The sequence below is a fragment of the Berghia stephanieae genome, chromosome 1, assembly GCF_034508935.2.
Source record: "Berghia stephanieae isolate SIO BIC M18660-M18661 chromosome 1, UCSD_Bste_1.3, whole genome shotgun sequence".
Classification (NCBI taxonomy): Eukaryota; Metazoa; Mollusca; class Gastropoda; order Nudibranchia; family Aeolidiidae; genus Berghia; species Berghia stephanieae.
In genome coordinates, this window is record NC_088360.1 from 142,951,587 (window position 1) to 142,977,878 (window position 26,292).

A 26,292-nucleotide genomic window follows, 5' to 3' on the forward strand; every position below is an offset into this window, starting at 1 on the left:
AATTTCTCCCCTACGTGGGAGTTGGTCGTGATATCATCTGGAATACATCACCTGCAATGAGGCTAGATCTATGGGTCACAAATAGAATTACTTTTTTTTCTTATCCAAAAGGGTTTTAAAAAGAAATACTCACATTTGTGTGACCGAGGGTCAGAATCTAAATAAAATAGGCCAATTGGCTCGATGAAACAGTCAGAATAATAATATAGTATAGTTAAAGAGTTACAATTTGTATTGTAATACTTAAAGACGTAAAATACCATTGTCGAACTTATCACTCGCGACGCTAGAAATGAAATGATACGAAATCCTCTCTGTCTCCTGTTTTTAACCTCGTTTTCAAATTCTTTTGACATTTCACGATTTGCATGTGTGATAAGTGATAAGTATTATTCAGTGATGGTGTGTATGCGTTTATTAAAATGCTCTCCAGTTCTGCTTCCGCACCCACCCCAGATCAATCGTACCAAAACACAAAACTGTATGTAACCTCGTAACTCACTCAATCCTAGAGATTATTGCTACTTTTCAAAATTGGAAAAAAAAAGTATCAAAAATGCATGTACATAGATATCTTTATTCAACTATGATTAACATGTAAAAACTAAAAACATTAGCTTTGATGCTAAACGCCTATAATGTGTCTCATAAAAATGTAATAAATATTCATGGGTGTAAAAGTAACCCGGGTAAACTATGTACGGATATAGTCGGTGTTAGGGTTGAGTGAGTTAACGTGTGTAGTCTGTTCGATGGACTTTAGTGAGAACGTATCACTCGACTGGGGGTATGAAAACAATGACGAAGAGCCGAGTGACATCAACTTCATTAATTTTATTTTTATTAAATTGAGCACTACTCATACAAATAATAATTGAGATGATCTCGTATTATTGTTTCTTTCACTTCACGCATCAATGTAATCACGTGATTTCGTGCCGTTCAACGATTGGATCATTCATAAAAAATGTAGATAGAAGTTGGTACGTTATATCAGGCTGGTGGGTGTTATGTTTTTTGGGGAAAACGTTCAGAACACGCTCCCCTCCCATCCCTGGGGCCGAATAAGCTGACCCTCGATTTTGTGAGCATCAATCACAATGTTTTATTGTGATGACGCTCAGAAATACACACCAGCCTTCATCTGAAATCATAGCCGGACACTGACCATAAAAGTACGTCAAAAGACAGGTCTTTGACGACAACGAAAAACAAATCGTGAGTTGTATTCAACAGTTCAACAACCAATGGGATCATTTGTTTCCTTGCACACTACTAATGACAACTCACAAGGCGGTGCACTCATTTGTAGATAGTGTACGCTTGCCTAAGAAACTCACAACATTGCCATCCTGAAATAGAACGGACCAACAAAAACAATAGATATAATGAAGTTGACAAAGAAAACAAACAAACAATCCCTTTATTCATCCCATAGGGGAAATTTGTCTCTAGGGTCTATTCCAAGGGAAGACTGTAATAACCCAGGCGTCAGCCGCAGTGCAGCGCCGCAAATTGAGCTAGGGCGAGGTGACTTACTCAAGGCCACACAGAACAGCGGCGGGTGATCGAACTCGGTACCTTTCGGGTACGAAGCAAAGACCGCACCGCTGAGCCACGCTGCCCCCTGACGTCACTCATGTCTTTGTAATTGTTTTTTGTCATCCACATTTATGATGAAATATCACTGAATGTTGTGAGCTTCTTAGGCAAGCGCACACTATCTACAGATAGAACGAAGATGACGTCACTCGGGTCTTTGTTATTGTTTTTTGCCATCCGCGTTTGTGAGTTGTTCTCACTTTACTGTATTAACCAGACTATTAACGTTCAAGGTTACACAGAGTTTTTGTGTTGGTCCGTTATACTTCCGGATGGCAATGTTATGAAGCATACTATCTATAGATAGAATGCGCTTGGCCAAGGAGTTCACAACATTGCCATCCGGAAGTTTTACGGACCAGCAAACTCTGTGTAACCATGAACGTTTATAGTCTGGTTAATACAGTTTAGTGAGAACAACTCACAAACGCGGATGGCAAAAAACAATAACAAAGACCTGAGTGACGTCATCTTCGAACTATTTATATGTAACCTTGGACTTTTATAGTCTGGTTAATACAGTTTAGTGAGAATAAATCATAAACATGGGTGGCAAAAAAACAATTACAAAGACTTGAGTGACGTCAACTTCATTCTATCTGTAAGTTTAGGTGGGTTACGATTACATGGTGTGCTATTGCATCCGGCAACATTTTAAAATTTTTAAAATCATAACATTTGTTGTTTTTTTAAAACAGTGAACGGTGTTCAGAACTTGGAAGGCTATCTCGGACACATTATATTGCTCTTATCGACCGAACCACATCTTTCTATAGAAGGAACGAAATTGACGTCGCTTAGCTCTTTAATATCTTTTAGACAGCTATTTTGGCGTTTTCTTCTCACTAAAATTTATAAATCAGGTTATAAACGTTCGAGGTTGCACATAGAGTTTTGTGTGTTGGTCCGACTTGCAGATGTTGTGGGTTTCTTTAGCTTAACGGTGAGCTTAAGTCAACCGAACCAATCAACCCCACATATCCAGACCATCACTCACATTTCTTCTTGCAAGAGATTGAAAAATGAATTGTTTCAGTCCCGTAATATCTCGCCAGCCTGTCAATGTATTGTAATAAATACTCACAAACTGTGGGGCCATCGATTCGGCTGCTACGCATGTACTAAAGGTAGCCAGGGATGAGACATATTTCAATTGGATTCAGTAGTCTGATGTCACGCCGACCGGCAACGGCGGCCATCTTGGTTCTAAACAAAGAAAATCATTACTTTTTATTCTTCATGCTGGCTAGAACTTTTCATATGCCTTGTGATCAGAATGTGTAAAAGTCAAAACATGATCAAATTTATGTTTTTTTCCCCTCTGTATACGCTTTTTTGCTCGCCTGAGAAATATTTCATACGGGCGTTGGCCATTGTTCCGATAGTTTAGAGCCAGTGTTACTAAGTTACCATGCGTCAATAGGAAGGAAGTGACGTTACGACTGTTGAAGAGTATTGGTCAATTTGCTCTGCGGGACTCATGGGTATGTTTACAACTTTCATAAACACAGCTGCGTGTATACATTTATTGAGAAATGTCTAATCGTTGTACAGCAACAAATCGTGTGATCGATAACTATGTTGGACGAAAGCATGAATATAGATCACTCTCATTGTATATGATTTATTTGATTTTTTTTTTAAAGAAAAGAAAATGTCTTACGTTATAATCTCGGCACAAACTGATACCTAAATTTCCATTTTAAATATTTAGATTTGACTGAGAATAAAAGCCTATATTCTTAAACTTCAGAAACCTCATTTCATCATTTAACATATTATAATCGTCTGTGGCGTTCCATCATCAGAGATGGTCTGATCGACAGTTATGAGTAATGAGCACCAGTGACTTCTATCCTCCATCAGCTTTGGAACCCCCCCCCCCCCCTTCCCCCCGGTCCAACTAAAGGATGTCATCTCGCTTTTTATCGATCTTCTCCATGTCTCTGATGGTCTTCCCCTATTTGATATTTCCTTAAAACTGAGCTTATATATAGCGCATATCCACTAAATGTGCTCAAAGCGCTTTACAAGGGGTCCCTGGCCAACAGCAACACTTAACATGTAAGACGGGACATGACGCGTGTTAGGCGATATTATATTTTTTTTCGGACAAAGACAACGCTGTTAACGTCCAGGTACTCATTCTACACATGAGTACGATGAGAGAACTTGAGTAAAGAGTCTTTTCCAAGGACTCAACTGTGCGCCGCGCCAAGCGAGGCTCGAACCCAGGACCTTCCGATCCGAAAGTGAGTGTCATACCACTAGACCGCATAGCCGCACAGATTTCCCTGCTCTACCCGAACATACAGATCGTAGCCTCAGTATGAAACGCAGCATAATTCTGCAAAAATGTTGTTTTAAAAAATTTATCTACAGAGTTCATTAGATCATTCCGACATTATACAAAATTAACGCGATGAGTCCATAAATGGCGCATTTTTGTTTAGTCCCCAAAAGAATCACATAAAGAAAAATAAATAATTGCGCCTATCAAAGATCTGTGTTTGTACTTAAGTTATTAAAATTTACAGTCCACACAGCGACAAAATAGCCACTTACATGCGTTTGGGATACGCAGAATCAAAGCACTCAAATGGACAAATCTGAAGAATTTATTTATGTGGACATTTCAACACAATAATCTTACTCTGACAATGCTACTGAAGATGAAAACAATGAAAATCATCGTTCCAGTCTTGTCAACAGCACGTCGCAGTCGAATATCGTTTAACAGATGGGATCGAAACCTTGAGTATTTAGAGAATAATGCTAGACAGCAGGTTCTATATCGAGGGCATTGCTTGATAGATAAAGAAAAACATCAGTCATTTGAGCATGAAAGCGAGAATTGTTTGTGGCACCACAACACTAACACACTAAGCATTATGCCTACAAAGCAGAGTATTGCGCCTCCGTGTCAAGTAGGGGAAAGTCGCTAATAGATAAGAAAAACATCAGTCATTTGAGCATGAAGCGAGATTGTTTGTGCACCCACCAACACTAACACCACTAAGGCATTATGCCCTACCAAAGCAGAGTATTGCGCCTCCGTGTCAGAGGTAGGGGAAAGTCGCTAGAGGTTGTTAATATAATTTATATTCACAGTGAACCAAAGTTTCACGACGGGAATCAAAAACTAGTCTCTACCCTACACGTTCTGCATCCGAAATCGGTATGGCACTGCGTAGCTTCACGGTTGAAAGCGGCATCAATCAGTACGGTGCTCACCTGTTATCGGTATCTGTATGTAGTTGGTCAATGAAGCGTCTACTTTATCATGTCCAGCCCTCTTCTATTTCCACATCTATCTATCCTTTTTCTACCAAAGAGAGAGAGAGAGAGAGAGAGAGAGAGAGAGAGAGAGAGAGAGAGAGAGAGAGAGAAAGAGAGAAAGAAATAAAGAGAGAAATAGAGAGAGAGAGAGAGAGAGAGAGAGAGGAAGAGAGAGAGAGAGAGAGAGAGAGAGAGAGAGAGAGAGAGAGAGAGAGAGAGAGAGGGGAAGAAGAAGGGGTGGAGGGAGGGATTGGGTTTTAGGGAGGTAAGCAAACAAAAGACACTATTGAATGTAACATTCGATTTTAAACATAAAAATAGAAAATCTTAGTCCATCAGTTGTTTTCATAATTTGTTTCATTTTCAAGCAAGAATGAGAATTATTATTAAGGTTGATCTAAAACAAAGATATATTCACATCCCGGAGTGACAATGAATGTAGAAGGCTCCGATTTCATTCTGTAATTGTTGCTAATGGATGGAACCTAGACTGGTCGAATTAAAATTTGCACAATACAAAATTTTTGGCTGCGGAAAGAGAGCCATCTGAATTACGTTTTGGGTGGCCACATGCTATTGTAAGCATATTGTTACAGCAATCTGTCCACTAACATTGATAAAGTAATGGCATATTCCGTAAATCAATGTCAGGATGCTCCCAATAATACCCATGGCGTGTCACGGTCATGATAGCAATTGAGTTAAACAAACAAACAAACAAAAAAAAAAACCCAATAAAAACAAAATGAAAAACACAAACAAAAAAAAAAAAAAAACCCAACAAAAACAAACACACACACAATAAAGAAAGGAAAACTAAAAAAAAAAATCCAAAAAAAAAAAAAAAAAAAAAAAAAAAATCCAAAAACCACCACCACCACCAACAGCAACAACAATAACAATAAGAACAAAAAAAAAAAAAAAAAAAACAAAAAACAAAAAAACAAAAAAAACAACCCCCAACAAAGTGCGTTTAGTATATAAATGAGTATAAAACAGCGACTTAAGTAGACGATGGTATAAATACAACAATGCCATTCATTTTCTCACGTATTTCCTTAATCATTTACTTAATTATGGCCGAGAGAGGTTAAAGACATCGTATGAGCCATTTTGGACGCATTATTTATGATTTTTTGATTTTTGTGTCGGTTGTGTCCTTGATGTTGTCAAACCACCGTTTTCTTGGTCCGTTCCTGGGTTGCTTGCGATATTAATTATCCAGGTGGACGATCTTTGACCTTTTGTTTTGATTAATATTGGTCAGATTCCAAAACACTTGATATACTCCAGCACCGGCAAACGCATCACATTCTTAAACAAAAAAACTTTTTTCTTCAAAACCTGTGAACAATTAGCACTCGACCCAAGGTTAATATGCCCTGACTCGACCCCATCTATTAGGTCGTGACTCATTAGGGGTTAATTTATGTGAAAAAGTCAAGTTTCAGATCCGAATGGATAATTTATAAGTCAAACTGGCAAACATTACTTCATGTGAGGTAACTCTCCCCCACGCCACGCTACAGGGGAGGCTACTACCGTCGGATTTACTGCCGAAAAGTTAGCAGACGACAAACAAATTCCCACCTGTTGGCGGGTGAATGTTGAAATCCGACTAAATCATAATAATTTTTAACAGAATAGTGAGATTTAACACTTTCGATGCATCGTAAACTTAGAATGTTAGGTATTTCGGCCGAAGAAGCTGACAAATTTGCTAAAAGAGACATAAGACAATGTAAAGTGAGTTCTTTAGTCTAAAACGTTGAGAAATTAACAGTTGCTGGACGTTGATTTAAGTTTAAGACTAAGACGTCATGTCGGCGGATGTCCAGAGTCCTCCTAAATTTAACCCCATAAAATAATTTTTAGATTTCAGACGAATGACAAGATTATTCTTTCACTGGTGTAATTCCGTATTAAAAGATTTCGTAGCTGTCTCTCAAACTACATTACGTATCGTCATCTCGTTTCGTCTGTTATCACACTCACACGCACGATGAAGCATAGGCTACAAGTACAAGATTAGCTATGGAAATGGGATTCGATTTTAACTTCACCCGGAGGTCAAGTCCGTTTAAAATTTCAGTAAAAAAATTATAGAAGACTTATTCAATTTGGAATGGATTTATTGATTAATAATGCCCTCTTTCAAAACACATAAAATGAAAATAATCCGACGCAGACGTAAGATGAGAAAACCAGTTCATTGTTTGTTTTTGAGAGGGGCCATCTTTTTGAGGAACACCTGTCTATACTGGCACTACTGTCTTTGTGTGTGCTTCCCGATTTTCTACTTAATACCAGTCAAAAACCACACTGTTGTAACTTCCTACTCTAGCCCAATATGTAGAGTTAGAATAGAGAATATCAAAGCCTACTGTTGATAAAATATTGTGGTGTGTGCCTGGGATGGCCAAAACCATTTGGTCACGGAGTGTGGATTGCATATCTGGATGAGCCAAACAAGGTCCCAGTATATGGCTCATCTTTGGATGGTCCTTGACGGTCAACTGGTGGATCTTTGCATGCAAAATATGCACTTAAGCACCCCCACCACGACAAGGCCATGAGAGGTGCACTTGTTGATAGATTCAAATTGCTGTGTATATATTTAAAAATTGAGCTTTTATATAGCGCAATATCCACTCTAAATGTGCTCAAAGCGCGTTACAAGGCCCTGGCCAACAGCAACATTTAACATTTAGGATGGGACATGACGCCTGTAAGGCGATGTTATAATTTTTTTCGGACAGAGACAAAACGTTAACGGCCAGGTACTCATTTTACACCTGAGTATGGTGAGAGGATGTGAGTAAAGAGCCTTCTCCAAGGACTCAACTATGCGCCAAGCGAGGCTTGAACCCAGGACCTTCCGATCCGAAAGCGAGTGTCATACCACAAGACCACATAGCATATTTAGAGGACTAGACACTGAAATTTCATCAAGGGCCAGTTTTACTCCATTGTCAGTCATTATCTTCAAATCTTAGAGAATTTTTAAAATGTCAAAAAGAGCCTTTTTTCAAAATAATACGGTGAAAAATTATTCATAACAGACATGAGCTGAGAAGCTTTATTTTACCGCCAAGAAAAGGAAAAACTCCTGCTTGTCAACTTATACAAGAGAAATGACTCGAATAAAATATAAACTGTTCCGCAATTCTCATAAGTAGTATTTATGAATATAATTTTGCCTTTCAGAATATTCCAATGAAAATAATCTGAAAAAAGTGATTTAAGTTACTGTTTGAATCTGATTTTGATTCTATACTTTTCCATGATTCTCATCAGTATTGCTTATAAATGGAAGTGTGGTGAGAGAATGTGAATATAAAGTTAAAGAGTCTTTTTTTCAATGCTACAGCTTTGCACCAAACACAGCATGAATCGAATCAGGTCAGACCCACAAGTTCACAAAGTCGTACACAGTCGTATTATATTACAATACATGTATGAACTTATTTGTGACACAAACATTTTATTTAAGTACATGTTAAACATAGTATTGAGTCGGTAGTTCTTTGGTATTTATCTCGACAGTAACAATTGTAACTTTTGTTAAAAACAAACAAATATTTTGATCTTATATTATATTATATTATATTTCATTTTTGTGTTATTGTCTTATGCTTATTTATCTACAGGACGTTCTTACAAGATCTGACATAGAACTTTTGAGAATTTCTGATTGCAGCTATTCTCAAATCAAGTATTTAAAAGATGTATGCAGCGAGGCTGTTGCCCCAAAAGTTTCTAATGTAAGAATTTATCCAAATTTTTTAAAAGTTTAATTAATGAGATTGGAGTGAGATGGGCGAACGGTTTGAGATGACATTGTAGCTTGAGAAGTTCCTAATTTTGGGGCCTGCTTTAGGCTTCTCTCACCCAAATTTTCTCACTTGGACAAAATGGTGTGATTGCTATATTGACATCTAAACTTTTAAAAAATTGAGCTTTATATAGCACAGTATCCACTAAATGTGCTTAAAGCACTTTACAAGGGGTCCCTGTTAGGCGATATTTCAATTTTTTTTGTGACAGAGACAACGCTGTCAACGGCCATGTACTCATTTTGCACCTGAGTATGGTGAGAGAATGTGAGTAAAGAGCCTTTTCCAAGGACTCAACTGTGCGCCGAGCGAGTCTCGAACCCAGGACCTTCCAATCCGAAAGCGAGTGTCATACCACAAGTACAAGACCACATAGCTGCACATCCCGAGGTTTGGTTGATGGATTATTTATTTTTATCATCTTCATGGAATGCCAAGACAATGGCTAAAGGTTGGAATTATTTGTTTTTGTTTTGAGGTTACGAGAGACTTGTTCTGATTTACACATTTTAAATTGCCATAATATAAGAAGGAAAAACAAACAAACAATCAAGAGAGAGAGAGAGAGAGAGAGAGAGAGAGAGAGAGAGAGAGAGAGAGAGAGAGAGAGAGAGAGAGAGAGAGTGATTCTGTGTTGCTGCTATTGTAAAACTGTTATGAACAACCCTGGCATACCACAAAATTGTTCAAATTCTACTTATAAAAAGATAAATACACTTTTTGAGTTCATAAAAAAATATATGATAATATAATGCAGTTTATTTATTTATTTATTTATTTATTCATTCAGTTATTTATTCATTTCTTTATCTATTTATTTATTTACTAAATAATAACTTTTGTAATAGATTTTGAAATTATTTTTTCTAATATTTTTATGTTCAATTATTATAATTTTTGTGGTTTTAATTCCAGGCTTTAATAATGAGCCAAGCCAGCAGTAGCAGTAATGATGCCATTCAGTCAAATTATATGTCAACTTCTTTGCCTGCCTTGGACAATGTTCTACGTGGGGGATTACCTGTTGGAACGATAACAGAGGTAGTCAAAATTATCGCTCTTTGGTCAAATACCATGTAAAAGTTTGTGAAATGCGGCTATGTGGTCTAGTGGTATGACATTCGATTTCGGATTGGAAGGTCCTGGGTTCGAGCCTCGCTCGGCGCATAGTTGAGTCCTTGGAGAAGGCTCTTTACTCATATTCTCTCACCATACCCAGGTGTAAAATGAGTAGGCCGTTAACAGCATTGTCACTGTCCGAAAAAATTGTAATATCGCCTAACATGCGTCATGTCCCGTTCTTCATGTTAAATGTTGCTGTTTGCCAGGGACCCCTTGTAAAGCGCTTTGAGCACGTTTAGTGGATATAAAAGCTCAATTAATTAATTAAAGTCTTATAAAATTATTCCCTCTAACTGTATTGAGTAATAAACAAAAATGAATCTAACTGCTTCAAAAAGAACAAAATGCCAAACACAGAACGTTTCAGGCTCTAAACCATTCTTCAGGCAACAACTAAAAATAATAAAGACATAAATACATTACTAAATTCCAGATAGACGACAGATATTTGTTTAGGTACTCTCTGTAGAAAAATCTTTCCAAGATATTTTGTTATTTTTGAATCTGTTATATTCATTTTTGTTTATTACTTTTTACAGCCCAAAGCTTCTAGCAGCCTAGTATCCACTTTAATTGGATTGAGGGAGGGCAAAGATTTTGTCCCAATTTATTGAAGCATGCTACAGGTGGACAGTAAATTGATTTTTCTCACATGTGGATGGTTACATGATGGGAGCAAGGGATGATGAGGGTTGAACTTATTTGGATCATGATTTATTAAGTTCTTGAGCTTTTTAAAAACTTTTATATAGCGCAAATATCCACTAGACATGCCCAAAGCGCTTTACAGGGAGTCCATGACCAACAGCAACAGGTAACATGTAGAACGAGACATGATGCCTGTTAGGCGTTATTACAATTTTTTTTCCAACAGAGACAACGCTGTTAACGGCCAGGTACTCATTTTACACCTAAGTACGGTGAGAGAATGTGAGTAAAGAGCCTTCTCCAAGGACTCAACTGTGTGCCAAGCGAGGCTCGAACCCAAGGACCTTCCGATCCAAAAGCGAGTGTCATACTACTAGACCACATTGCCGCACTAATCAAGGATCTGGGGTGAAATCTAGTTTAATCTTTCCTTTGCAGACTTCTTATTTTGCCTTTTAGATCTGGTTTATGTATTTGTTTAAAAATAGAAATCTGCCTGTCTTTTCTGTGGTCTATGAGTTAAACCAAATTTCTTCCTGTGCCCTTTCGATTTGCTTTGTTGTATGTACAGATGCAATAGTTGTTAATGAATAACTTTCACAGCTAGTATTATTTGCAATTTCAATGATTCAAAGCTAAACATTTCTTAATGCTCTGTTATACTTGAAAACGAAATAAAACTTGCCTCTAGTCATCAATATCTGTCTTGGCAACTACAGTGCTGCATGGAAATCTCTAAATCACGGAAATCTCGAACGTGTCTCAATCCCACTTTTAAATTCTATTTTCATAGTCAATCCAAGCCGGTTCTTGGGATGGCTTAGTTTCTGATCAATCATCCCAATTAAACAGTGTCCCAATTAAGTGGCGGCCATGAAATTGATCAATTTTTTAAGATTTACCATAGTCCACTCTGCCTTAATCCAGATTTGTGACTGGTAATACAAATTCTAATGAAAGATGTATTGGTTGCGTTTAATTTTTTTGTTCTCTTTTTTTAAAAAATCTTTGTTTTTAAAAAAAAGATTTTTTTCATGTTTTAAAGCCATTTTAATCAGGGACACTAGTTTGACGTCTATTTTGGGTTACTTGGCTGTTAATCTGATCCACAAACTTTGTCAGAGGGGTCAGAGTTGACCCACGAAAGTGACGATGACAGTAGATAACACAGACAAAGGATACAGGTAAACTCTATTGTTCACATCTCTGTGATGTCTATGACAAATGGTTCGACCACACACCTGATTGGCTGTTGTGATAGACATTAACATGGAATACAGGTAAATTCTATTGTTCACACTTCTGTAATGAACCATAGGCACACACATCCGGTTGACTGTCCTGTTAGACTAATTTGCATTTTTTGAACCATCATTTTAAATGATTGAAGACGACAGAAAAGCTCTTTTATGGAAACGGTCATTGTCAAATTTCGTCCCCATTAAGCAGTGGGCTGTCCCAATTAAGCAGACTGGAATTGGAAAGGGTATGACTTTTTATATAGAAAAAATATGTTCCCAATGAATTGTCCCAATAAAGCGTCTTCCCAAATACCGGCTTGGACTGTATTGGCAACATGAAAATCTCGAACACTTTAAGGAGCCAACACAGAAATCTCAAACAAATAGGCTCGGTTCCATCTTGTTTGAAATTTCCGTGTGCACGGTATAATCCTTAAAAATGAAAACCGCTTTTGTCTCTTTTAAGTTAAAGCCTTCTCTTTCAGCTGTTTTACACTCAGCAATATAAAAAACAGTAAAAAGTATCCAAGAGCACTTTCCAATTAACCTCACTCCATCTCAAATGATTCTCATTCTCAAAACTTAAGACAACAAAATATAATCTAAACGAAGCATAGATGAACTGATCCCTATCTTTGTACAGCAGTAATTAGGAAACTGGATTTGTTATATCAGATAAAAAGTACTCTGCTCTTGTGTCCTATTTAACCCTCTCCTTACCACCTACAGCAAAATCGTCACATTTGTTATGACACAATATACATTTTTTCTTGTTCAGATTTATATTGTACATCACAACGAACTTTGTTTAATTAATAAGAACATAAAGTTGTTTTGTAGAGAGATTGTTTAAGTTAAAAATCAAATTTTCTGCTGGGTAAGCCTGTCATTTTGGGAAAATACTGAAAATGGTCGGCAAGGAGAGAGTTAAGGGATAGTAAACAATTGTTTCTGTCCATCTAAAGCTAGGAATGCTAAGATTAATTCCAACTTTATTTAATGCTACAATAAAATACTGTGATGAATTCCAAATTTATAGGCCTTATGGCTCTCAATAAAAATTACCAGAATATAGTCATTGATAAAAATCCCCATATACTGAACATTAATGAATGTTTTCTATAGACCACTTGCATCATTTGTATATTCTAAGCTTTAAAGGATATTTGATTATTTGTGTAAGTGTCCAGTCATTTTATTGTTAATTATTTTCTTTTTACTTTTACTGTCCCATAAAAGGACTGAAGTGCCACTTCACTAACATGATGAAGTTTTTTTGTGATTTGTTGACAAAATAATGGGTAGATTTAAGATATTGATGGGGCATCCACATCTAAATATTTATTTGGAGTCTTGGATTGTATAAAGAGTAGTTATTATATCTTAGATATTGTCATTTCAAATTTTCAAAAACCACAATATCTCAATGACAACATGACAAAACATAGGGTTTTGAAGGCCTATGTATAGTCAGTATTATTATATACCTGTGAAAGCTGGACAATTACAGAAGACATTAGAAAGAAACTGGAGGCAGCAGAAATATGGTTTCTCAGAAGGATGTTAAGAATCTCATGGACAGAGAAGAAAACTAATGAAGAAGTATTAGAGCAAACTGAAACTAAAAGGTTATTAATTCTAATAAGAAAAAGACAAATGCAATTTTTAGGGCACCGAAATCGATATAAATGTATTGAACATCTTGCTCTTACAGGAAAGATAGAAGGTAAAATGAGTAAAGGTAGACTAAGAAAAACATATTTGAATAGTTTGAACAGCTGAGTGACAAAGAAAGAGAAGAATAATATTAGTTTTCTGAGGTTATCTGATCAGAGAGATGAACCATGATCACCGATGTCTGGCACAGACTTGGTACTTGAAGAAGAAGAAGAATTGTCTTATTTTTTGTTAATTCGTGTCAGTCCATTATGTTTCTATTCGCTGTACTGATTTGTTACAGATTAGTTATTTCCTAAATTGATGGCTCAACAAAGTGTATCTCATCTCATCTCATTTTTTAGTTTACATCACTATACTATTATTTGCAGTAGAAAAATCTAGTAAAATATGCATTCAACGAATAGAAGTTGTTCGTACAAAATTTTGATTTTATTTGCATTTTACATGTTGAAACATCTATCACAGTTCAAAAATTATCTATATGCAAATTTCATACTTATTTGATTCATAAGAAAAAATAAAATCTTTTTAAGGTGAAATGGTCATGTCTTTAATATTTAATTTTATGTGGGAAGTTTATAATTTGTTTTCATTGTCTCTGATATTCAATACTTTTTACATACAGATCACTGGACCACCCGGTAGTGGCAAAACCCAGTTTTGTTTGATGCTGTCAACCTTGGTAGTTGCTGGTGGAGAAAACGGTGTAATCTACATTGACACAGAGGGCTCCTTCTCTGCCCAAAGGTAAATTCTTTAGAGTTTTGTAAACTGCTATCATATGGGAATCTACAAAAAAAAAAAAAAAAAAAAAAAAGATAATCGCAATCGCCCAATTTGTAGAGCAAACAAGAAAAAGGAAAAGCCTTTACTTCCTTGTCATGTCCGGGGGGGGGGGGGGGGGGGGGGGGGGGGGGGGGGGGGGGTACCATGATATGTGTGCAAATCAAAGATGTAATTTCTTTCTTTCTTTAAAGCAAAAATACTTCAGTGTTTACTTCGCTGGCAAAGTATTTACTAGAATTGTTAATGTTTTAAAATTTTGTTGTTGTTGTTGATGTTTATCCTTTCAGATTTTCACAGTTTAGTATTATTTAATACCTTCAGTCAGGCAGCAGTCTATCCCTTCTTTTATATACTATGAAGTAAAGGATGACAATTTACATGTTCGTACATATTTCCACCTTTTCACTACGATCGGAGCAGACCAAGTTCAGATTGTATTATAATTATATAGTCATTTGACCAGTTTTATACAGCTGGTCTTATCCATTTTTCAAAATTGACTTAGGGAAGTGACTTGATAATTTTATTTTGCACAATCAATAAATTAGAGTTTTTTCCCTGAATTCTGAAACTGTATAATCTAAGGGAAACAACTGAGTAATTTTGTTTAATGTTACCAATCGATACAGAGTTATATCCCTGGATTTCTAGAATATGGTATGGATTAAGGGAAACAACTGAATGATTATATTTGTGTACTCATTATTTTAGTGTTATTTCCCTTAGACCAGACAAGTCGTTCCAATTTCTATGTTTATAGATACCGGGTATATTGCTTTAAATTGACTTTCAGTTTGACCTATTTAAACATCTAAATGGAATCTAAATGACATTACTTGCTATTGTAAAGGGCATTGAGATTAACCCAGACATTGTCATGAACTATTAGTACTAGTGGCAATCATTGTAACTGTAGCAGAAGTTGTAACGAGGTGATGGCGGTTGCAGAAGACTTTTACAGCCGAAGAACATCCCTCCATTAAATGGAGAGTGACAATTGCTTTCTACCATTTTGATAGACCAGTTATTTTCGTCAAACCTGATAAACCCAGCACCCAAAATTAGAACTGGGTGGACATGGGTTAAGAAAAATAAAGACCTGATCTGAATTCGAATCCAATCTACTTGATTGATTCCGTTTTTGAGACCTCACCCGATCCTTCAAATCACTGCATCACAATACATATATACGGAACATGATGACAGCTGTTGGCATTACTTCAGCAAGAGTCCAAACACAGATGGTGTTTTCAGCAAAGTCGGGGATGTACAATTTGTAAAGTAGCAATGAGGATCAACATGGTTTCATATTAATGAACAACCAAATACACTTTATAAAAGGAGAAGTGGAACACGTTAAACTAGTCTAATTTTGATGTTCTAAATCGTTTTCAAGCGAGAATTTGTATAAAGAATTTATTCTTCGTACATTTTTTTTACATTTATGAATTTGTACTATCCTTTTGCAACCTGTGGCAAGCGCTTAAATCTTGCAGGCTTGTTAGGCAGCACTGAAATGTACCTCGCTCAGCTGCCCATAGCAAACATAATATACCTTCCACGTTTGACCCATACTAAAGTCTCTTTCCATTTTTTCACTTCTGCTTCTTCTGTTTACCTCTACGGTTTTCCTTTGTCGTCGTCTGGAAAAGTCCAATCAGGAAACTCTACACAAAGTCCGCTTTCTATTTGTTCATGTTATACTAACTTATCTAATCTCATCTATTTTATATAGTAGTACTAGTAGTAGTAGTAGTAGTAGTAGTAGTAGTAGTAGTAGTAGTAGTAGTAGTAGTAGTAGTAGTAGTAGTAAGCCTTGCAGTCCGAATGACGCTTGCTGAGAATTGTGTAATTCAGTCATAGTCGATGAGTATATCTGCTCTCTCCATCCATGTTGTTAATTGTTTCCATTGGTCACGGTCATGGGCAAGAGTTTTGAGGCTGTCGAGATCTTGTTTTGACTTTAGTACGGAGGGCACTGCAATATTTCTTAGTTCTTCAGGGATTAATTCGGCCTCATCTGAATCCAGAAATTTCTGATATGTAGAGAGATCCTGGTTCAGGGTAGTTACTATCGATGTTGGTGGTCTCCCTACATATTTGTTGCTATGAAGGAAATATTCTGTCATTGCAGTTTGGGCTGGGATGTTATCTTCTCGACGTAAAAGGTGACCAAATAGCCTCCATCGCTGTTCTTTTATTATTATACTCAGGCGTTGGGCCCTGTTTTTTTCATAGAGATCAGTATTTGTGATTGTCTCTGGCCAATAGATTCCGATTTCGCGACGTAATTATTTGCGGTGGTATGAATCGAGACTTTTTAAGTTCTTTTTTTTTGTGTGAGGCCCCAGGTTCCACAATTATATGTCAATAGCGGAATAATCAGTGCCTCGTAAATCTGTATTCGTTTATGCTCACTGATTATGTTATTTCTATTCCATACATTTTGGAGTCGGTTGAATGCGTTGGTGGCCATCTGCTTTTGTTTTCTGATGTCTTCATTTTTGTTGATGGTGTCCCTTTTATAATCCATGAGATATTTTCATGGCAAATTGTAATTTCAGCTAGAAATGTGAATCTCTTTCAAGTTTCTGTCTGTTATTTTATGTAATTCCGATCCACAAAAAAAGTTAAGAGGATAGACCGTTGGTAAATCCTAATTTTGGCTTTTTTTTTTCAATCCATAATATTTTTGTCGAACGTTGGTGTTAGTAAATTTTTTTCTCAGCAACCAATTAATGAGTCAGTCATGATAATATTTTGAAGCATGAGCTGGTTACATTAGGTGCAGGGAGACAATACAAAACTTTTTGTTCGATGTTTTATTGTAAGAGTTATGTACCTTTGACCGTCTGAAGATTCATTATTTTCAAAATGAAACATCTTTACCTCATCAAAATATTTGTGAAAAATGTTGACATCGTATTGGATGGCTTAAAATTTTTGTTTTGTTTTGTTTTGTTTTGTTTTGTTTTGTTTTGTTTTGAGTAATTAATGTGACAGTAAAGTAAATTCTGACAGAAGTTATGAATATCTCCTCTCTCTCTCTCTCTCTCTCTCTCTCTCTCTCTCTCTCTCTCTCTCTCTCTCTCTCTCTCTAAAAGGAAAAGGAATAACAAAATTATATTTTTTTGACATCAGAGCATTTCACAGAAATAGGTCCGCCCGTCCCTGTCCGTTTACTGTACAAACCAAATGAAAATGCTGATTTGGTATAGGCCTTTATAACACTCTATAGGTAGTTGTCATTTTAAGCCATCAGGCTCCATGTAGCTATAGTTTGACAGGTCTCTTAGTGTGAAAAGAGTGAAATTATTTGCTACCCCATGACTAGGATGCTACTCATTCACGATTGGATAGATGGATGGATGGATGGATGCGTGGGTGGGTGGATGTAGGATTGTTGGAAGGATGGATGGATGGATGGATAGATGGATGGATGGATTGTTGGACGGATGGATGGATGGATGAATGGATGAATGTATGGATTGATGGATGGATGGAGGATTGTTGGACAGATGGATGGATGGATGGATTGGGTCAGTTGATTTTCTATGTGAGTCAAGTGTTTTATCGAATTGATCACCGGATTTATTGTAGAGAGTCCTGCCTTTAAAAGTGCTCTCTGAAAAAATAAATAAGCAGGGCACATATCTTCTCACGTCTATATATTTGGGTTAAAGTTTGCCTTTTGTGAAAGAAACCTTTATGTATTTATTCATTCATTCATTCATTCATTCATTCATTCATTCATTCATTCATTCATTCATTCATTCATCCACTTCTTGTTTATTTATTTATTTGATTTATGAATTCATTATTCATTCATTTATTTATTTATTAATTAATGCGGGTGTCTAATGGTAGTTCAATATAATAAAACTATCCATGTACATGCTCATTTTTAATACATTTTTTCCAATTTTGAAAATGATAAAAATCTCTAGGATTGAGTGAGTTAATAAAGACTACCACTTTCAATCAATAGACAGAGGTATTGCACATATACCGTTTTCTGTTTCATGTTAATGGAAATGATGCAAACAGATTATGTCTATGGTAGTTCAATATAATAAAACTATCCATGTACATGCTCATTTTTAATACATTTTTCCCAATTTTGAAAATAATAAAAATCTCTAGGATTGAGTGAGTTATACTGGGTGGGGATCCTGGCCTCCCATAGCGGGCAGGGAGGTACATACTGTGTCTTCTATCCCCTTATATCTTATCCAACAAGCTTTCTGTCTTTGTCTTGGAATGAGATTACTTGGTTTTTTTCCGGGCCCTCGCCGGAGTCCTGGCAGAGAGGGAAACAGTCAAATGCATAGTTATTGTTTTGGGAGATGATATTTTTTTCCTTGTAAATCATCTCTCTGTTATGTATTATTATATTGGTTATTTTTAATGTACTAGTAAAAAGCCCGCAATTTCGCGGGGAAAAAACTATTTTCATTCGATACTGTACTCACCATCATTTAATGAGGGCAGATTGGTAAACAACGTTGTCTGTGTAATTTGGTATATCTTCGGTTGATTTTTCTGTGTGGCCCAACATGAAGTGTAAGCCACTATAGCCTCTGACCCGTGACACAGCATCATACAGTTGTCCGTGTGTGAATACCGGTTGTGGTAAGAAAATCCCCACCTTGCTTAATGTCTGCCCCTGAGACTTGTTAATTGTCATTGCAAATGACAATTTTACCGGAAACTGTCTTCTATTTATAATAAATGGTAAGCCTGAATCAGTTGTTGTCGTCAGATTGATTCTAGGGATAAACACTATGTCGCCAGCTCTACTACCGGTAATTATCTTGGCTTCTAATACTTTTGAACCTAATTTAATTATTAACAAACGGGTGCCATTTAGGAGGCCTGATTTAGGATTTATATTTCTAAGCAGCATGACTGACGTGTTGGCTTTCAAATGTAATGCATGTGGAGGAAGTCCGGGAGGTGTAAGTTCGTTCAAGAATTCAATCGGGTATAAGTTGATGTCAGAGTCACTTTGAATGGAATCAGCACTGCGGTAAATTTGTTCAGTTGATGAGGTCAACCGGGACAGAACGGCTGCATTTATTTTGTCAACATTTTCATGGGTTGTAGTCAAAATTGTTCTCTCTGATAGATAACGTTCATCCGCAAAGTTCAGATTCAAATCATTGTATACAGCATTTATTAAGCATTCTGGGTCATTTTCAGGAAGGCATAGCGCTGTAGGTAATTTAACAGAATACTTTCCTATTTCGCTGAAAACCGGCTCTGTACCATTTCCGATGCGGAGAAGCCAATTTGCAAAACCGTTATTGTCATCAGTAACCCTCATGTTCTTGTTCATGTGAAAAATGGTGACAAAATTCCAAATAATTGACTTGTTAAGTGTGACACTTAATATATCGGCTTCACTTCCTTTGTTAACAACAGGTAGAATTTGCCGAAAATCCCATCTAAGTACAACCACTTTGCCCCCAAAAGGTTTTGAACTGCCTGTTATGTCACAAAATGTCCTGCTCACACATTCAAACACACGCCTGTCCATCATAGGTGCTTCATCCCAAATTATGAGAGAACTACTCTTCAGTAACTTAGCTGTGTCTGATTGGCGGCTGATGCTACAGGTGCTGTTATCCGTTATTGGAATTGGAATTTTGAACGTTGAATGTGCTGTTCTACCACCGTGCTGACAAAAGATCAAAGGTGAAAATACAAATTTAAAGAATACTGGGGATGTAGGAGCTTTCGGAATGTCTCCCCTTTACTTAACTTATGGAAAAACAAACACCCTAGCACCTTTAATAACACTTATGACTAACCTCTCGAGCTAACCCTAATAGAAAAAAACAGCTCTCGGACTGCTTTGCACTACCTTTAAATACTTAACAAATCACAATGGCGGCCGAAAATCAAAACAATGGTCAAATTAGGAAATTTTAAACTTTCACAAATCTCTCAAGGTTTGTTCTAGAGTTTTTAAAATACTTCTATATGACAAACTGAATAAATAAATGCCTGACAAAATATCAACGGTGAAAATACAAATTTAAGGAATACTGGGATGTAGGAGCTTTCGGAATGTCTCCCCTTTACTTAACTTATGGAAAAACAAACACCCTAGCACTTTAATAACACTTATGACTAACCTCTCGAGCTAACCCTAATAGTAAAAAAAGAATCAAAATGGCGACTGAAATACCTTCATGTGATCAAGTGAATAATATCACTATGAATGCCACGATTTGCTGAAAAATGCCAACACACACACACACACACATGTATACACCACACACAACACACACACAAACATATATATACACACACACACACACACACACACACACAAACATATCATAACAAAACTGATCACCGCTAAATCAACAACACAAGAAGTAATAATAATACTTGATGTCATAAATAGATGACGCAAATTGACAACTTTTTACAGTGTCAAAATTAGTTGATTTTGGGAGCCAAGTGTCGTCGGTACATATTTTATGATATTAGCTGTTTGACTCAACGAACTTTCAAACTGACTTTAAATTATAAAAGGAAATCAAGTTATCTGTTTATCTATCTGTAAAAAAATACATTTCTAATTTTCAAATCTTTCAGTAGAGTTGTGCGCCGTATCAATTTTTTTATTGACTCAAATAAGCACAATGTTCTCCACAATACTATATTTTTTAAAGAAAGGATAATGTAAGCATTTGAGTGTATTCCTCTTTGTTGGATTTTGTGCTTGTGTCCGGATGAGACATAGGTGATCTCAAACTAAGTACATTGGTGGTATGCTCTTGGAATCTACATCTGATCCCTATTTGTTCCCATTCCCCTTTGACTTACTTTCTCTTGGGTGCTTTAATTGTAATTCTAGAACTTTTTACTATCCCATTTTCTTCCTACTTTTTACTGGCGCTGATATAACCTAAATGTGTTGCAAGCGCCGTAAAACCCTTAAAAACAAAAAAAAAAAAACACAAAAAACAGTGAGTTATAGAAACACCACCACTTTCAATCAATAGACAAGAGGTATTGCACGTAAGCCTTTTTTGTTCCAGGTTAATGGAAATGATGCAAGCCAGATTTCCTCACATGGATTCTGTTTTGGTTGAAAATGCCCTCAAGCGAGTTCATGTCATATTCACACAGACGTGTTTGTCTTTGAAGAAAAGGTAAGTTGAATGATTCATAGAAGTCAGTCGTCACCGAAGTAAAAAGAAAAAAAGTCGGGAACTTTGTTAAAGTTTTCTTTCTTAAGTAATGAGAAGGGTGAAAAATAATAAAATTCCCATTCATTATCTCGTGAAGAAATTTTTGATTTTTAACCTATTTAATAAATAATGTTTTAAAAAATTGAGCTTTTATATAGCGCAATATCCACTAAACATGCTCAAAACGCTTTACAAGGGGTCCCTAGTAGGACGTGACATGACGCCTGTTAGGCAATATTACAATTTTTTCGGACAAAGACAACGCTGTAAACGGCCAGGTACTCACTTTACACCTGATTACGGTGAGAGAATGTGGGTAAAGAGTCTTTTCCAAAGACTCAACTATGCGCCGAGCAAGGCTCGAACCCAGGACCTTCCGATCCGAAAGCGAGTGTCATACATTAATAAAAGCAAAATAACCGAGTCTCAGCTGCAATGGTTGGAGTTTAGATTTTGCCAAAGAACGTCTTTGTTGACAGGAGACTCGAACACCAGTTAATTGAATCTCGAATGTTAGTTCAATTCTTCGTTCATTCGGTTATGTAATGGGTTTTTAAAAACTTACATTCTTACAAATAAATATAAACCAATTCAATGTCTCATAGTATCTTTTGTTTATTTAATAGATAACTCAGGAATTCCAAATGTACTGTTTTTCTTTTCGTTGAGTTACTTCCCTTTGACCATAAAATAAAAGAAACCACACCTGTTTAACGAAATAAATTATATCAATCATCCAATTGTTTTAGTAAGAATCGTCCGTTAATTGATTCACAAAATACAATATTAGATAAATCAGATAATACGAGAGATCTGTTTAAAAAGTAAGCTGACCAGGACATAACGAGTACGTGGAAGATGTACGTGTGAGATTTAGTCTTTCTTGAAAGGGCACCACTGTGTAGGAGGAAAGTGTTGACTTGACCCAACTTTTTTTTTTTTTTTTTTTTTTTTTTTTTTGTCGAAGCTGAAGATATTTTCAATATCCACCGGTCTTCTCCACAACAGATTCGGCAAAGCTGCACCGAAAATATATTACTAAACAAAACCGATATTTTATAAATGACAGTTAAGTAGTTATCTGCTGTCTCCTTTATCAATCGGGGGGGGGGGGGGGGGGGGGGGGGGGGGGGGGCGGGGGGGGGGGGGGGGGTGTTCTGCATTAAATTTTGTCTCAAGTGCTCAGTTAACGGCCATACACTGCGGCTGACGCCTCTGTTATCTTCATCATAGCTTTAAAGATAGACCGAGAGACAAATTTCCTCTTTAAATGAATAAAGAAACGTTTTTAATATCGATCCTTACTACAATTGTTCTCTACAATCTATGTTGACTACTTATGTAACTTTTAAATCATTCGAAAGTACTTTGAGATCGACTATGTTAAGATTGATCCTTACCTGTCGTTGTCTACAATCTATGGTGACTACTTATGTAACATTTAAATCATTCGAACGTACTTTGAGATCGACTATGTTAAGATTGATCCTTACTTGTCGTTGTCTACAATCTATGGTGACTAGTTATTTAACATTTAAATCATTCGAAAGTACTTTGAGATCGACTATGTTAAGATTGATCCTTACTTGTCGTTGTCTACAATCTATGGTGACTAGTTACGTAACATTTAAATCATTCGAAAGTACTTTGAGATCGACTATGTTAAGATTGATCCTTACTTGTCGTCTACAATCTATGGTGACTAGTTATGTAACATTTAAATCAATCGAAAGTACTTTGAGATCGACTATGTTAAGATTGATCCTTACTTGTCGTTGTCTACAATCTATGGTGACTAGTTATGTAACATTTAAATCATTCGAACGTACTTTGAGATCGACTATGTTAAGATTGATCCTTACTTGTCGTTGTCTACAATCTATGGTGACTAGTTATGTACATTTAAATCATTCGAAAGTACTTGAGATCGACTATGTTAAGATTGATCCTTACTGTCGTTGTCTACAATCTATGGTGACTAGTTATGTAACATTTAAATCATTCGAAACGTACTTTGAGATCGACTATGTTAAGATTGATCCTTACTTGTCGTTGTCTACAATCTATGGTGACTAGTTATGTAACATTTTAAATCATTCGAAAGTACTTTGAGATCGACTATGTTAAGATTGATCCTTATTTGTCGTTGTCTACAATCTTGGTGACTAGTTATGTACATTTAAATATTCGAGTACTTAGATGACTAGTTAACGATACTTCCTACTGCTCTGTTTCTTCACATGCTATAAGATGACCGAGAGACAATTTTTAAATGAATATTGAGAATACGACTTGTTAAATTGATCCTTTAACTTGTCTTGTCTACAATCTATGTGTGACTAGTTATGTAACATTTAAATCATTCGAAAGTACTTTGAGATCGACTATGTTAAGATTGATCCTTACTTGTCGTTGTCTACAATCTATGGTGACTAGTTATGTAAACATTTAATATCATTCGAAGTACTTTGAGATCGACTATGTTAAGATTGATCCTTACTTGTCGTTGTCTACAATCTATGGTGACTAGTTATTTATCATTTAAATCATTCGAAAGTTCTTTGAGATCGACTATGTTAAGATTGATCCTTACTGTCGTTGTCTACAATCTATGGTGACTAGTTATGTAACATTTAAATCATTCGAAAGTACTTTGAGATCGACTATGTTAAGATTGATCCTTACTTGTCGTTGTCTACAATCTATGGTGACTATTATGTAACATTTAAATCATTCGAAACAGTACTTTGAGATCGACTATGTTAAGATTGATCCTTACTTGTCGTTGTCTACAATCTATGGTGACTAGTTATGTAACATTTAAATCATTCGAAATACTTTGAGATCGACTATGTTAAGATTGATCCTTACTTGTCGTTTGTCTACAATCTATGGTGACTAGTTAGTAACATTTAAATCATTCGAAAGTACTTTGAGATCGACTATGTTAAGATTGATCCTTACTTGTCGTTGTCTACAATCTATGGTGACTAGTTATGTAACATTTAAATCATTCGAAAGTACTTTGAGATCGACTATGTTAAGATTGATCCTTACTTGTCGTTGTCTACAATCTATGGTGACTAGTTATGTAACATTTTAAATCATTCGAAAGTACTTTGAGATCGACTATGTTAAGATTGATCCTTACTTGTCGTTGTCTACAATCTATGGTGACTAGTTATGTAACATTTAAATCATTCGAAAGTACTTTGAGATCGACTATGTTAAGATTGATCCTTACTTGTCGTTGTCTACAATCTATGGTGACTAGTTATGTAACATTTAAATCATTCGAAAGTACTTTGAGATCGACTATGTTAAGATTGATCCTTACTTGTCGTTGTCTACAATCTATGGTGACTAGTTATGTAACATTTAAATCATTCGAAAGTACTTTGAGATCGACTATGTTAAGATTGATCCTTATTGTCGTTGTCTACAATCTATGGTGACTAGTTAGTAACATTTAAATCATTCGAAAGTACTTTGAGATCGACTATGTTAAGATTGATCCTTACTTGTCGTTGTCTACAATCTATGGTGATAGTTATGTAACATTTAAATCATTCGAAATGTACTTTGAGATCGACTATGTTAAATTGATCCTACTTGTCGTTGTCTACAATCTATGGTGACTAGTTATGTAACATTTAAATCATTCGAAAGTACTTTGAGATCGACTATGTTAAGATTGATCCTTACTTGTCGTTGTCTACAATCTATGGTGACTAGTTATGTAACATTTAAATCATTCGAAAGTACTTTGAGATCGACTATGTTAAGATTGATCCTTACTTGTCGTTGTCTACAATCTATGGTGACTAGTTATGTAACATTTAAATCATTCGAAGTACTTTGAGATCGACTATGTTAAGATTGATCCTTACTTGTCGTTGTCTACAATCTATGGTGACTAGTTATGTAACATTTAAATCATTCGAAAGTACTTTGAGATCGACTATGTTAAGATTGATCCTTACTTGTCGTTGTCTACAATCTATGGTGACTAGTTAGTTATGTAACATTTAAATCATTCGAAAGTACTTTGAGATCGACTATGTTAAATTGATCCTTACTTGTCGTTGTCTACAATCTATGGTGACTAGTTGTAAATTTAATCATTCGAAAGTACTTTGAGATGACTATGTTAAGATTGATCCTAACTTGTCGTTGTCTACAATCATGGTGACTAGTTATGTAACATTTAAATCATTCGAAATACTTTGAGATCGACTATGTTAAGATTGATCCTAACTTGTCGTTGTCTACAATCTATGGTGATAGTATGTCATTTAAACATTGAAATACATTGAGTCGACTATTTAAGATTGATCTTACTTGTTGTTGACATCTATGTGACTATTATGACTTAATCATTCAAACTTTGGAGCTAATGTCTTGTGTGTTCATAGGGATGTTATGTACATTAAATTCAATATGACGTATAATGATTTATTCGTTATTGTGATGTTTGCTAATTCGAATCTTTAGTATATTGTGTCGTTCTTAGTCTGTTGTCTACAATCTATGGTGACTAGTTATGTAACATTTAAATCATTCGAAAGTACTTTGAGATCGACTATGTTAAAATTGATCCTTACTTGTCGTTGTCTACAATCTATGGTGACTAGTTATGTAGCATTTAAATCATTCGAAAGTACTTTGAGATCGACTATGTTAAGATTGATCCTAACTTGTCGTTGTCTACAATCTATGGTGACTAGTTATGTAACATTTAAATAATTCGAAACTACTTTGAGATTGACTATGTTAAGATTGATCCTTACTTGTCGTTGTCTACAATCTATGGTGACTAGTTATGTAACATTTAAATCATTCGAAAGTACTTTGAGATCGACTATGTTAAGATTGATCCTTACTTGTCGT

At 35.8% G+C, this 26,292-nt stretch overlaps 1 protein-coding gene across 5 annotated transcripts in view; it reads left to right on the forward strand.

Annotated features, from left to right (window-relative positions):
* The first annotated feature begins 6,466 nt into the window (after positions 1–6,466).
* The window catches only part of LOC144963401 (DNA repair protein RAD51 homolog 2-like), a 124,206-nt gene continuing 104,380 nt past the window's right edge, over positions 6,467–26,292 (forward strand). For 3 of the 5 annotated variants that reach the window (XM_078897378.1, XM_078897379.1, XM_078897380.1), the window contains exons 1-5: positions 6,467–6,627; positions 8,532–8,645; positions 9,633–9,758; positions 14,034–14,155; positions 21,250–21,363. In XM_078897378.1, coding sequence (XP_078753504.1) covers positions 6,547–6,627; positions 8,532–8,645; positions 9,633–9,758; positions 14,034–14,155; positions 21,250–21,363 — 557 coding nt within the window. In that variant the 5' untranslated portion in view covers positions 6,467–6,546. Of the gene's footprint in view, positions 6,628–6,762; positions 7,461–8,531; positions 8,646–9,632; positions 9,759–14,033; positions 14,156–21,249; positions 21,364–26,292 lie in introns of those variants that run through there. The other 2 variants (XM_078897382.1, XM_078897381.1) reach the window with 2 other exon arrangements.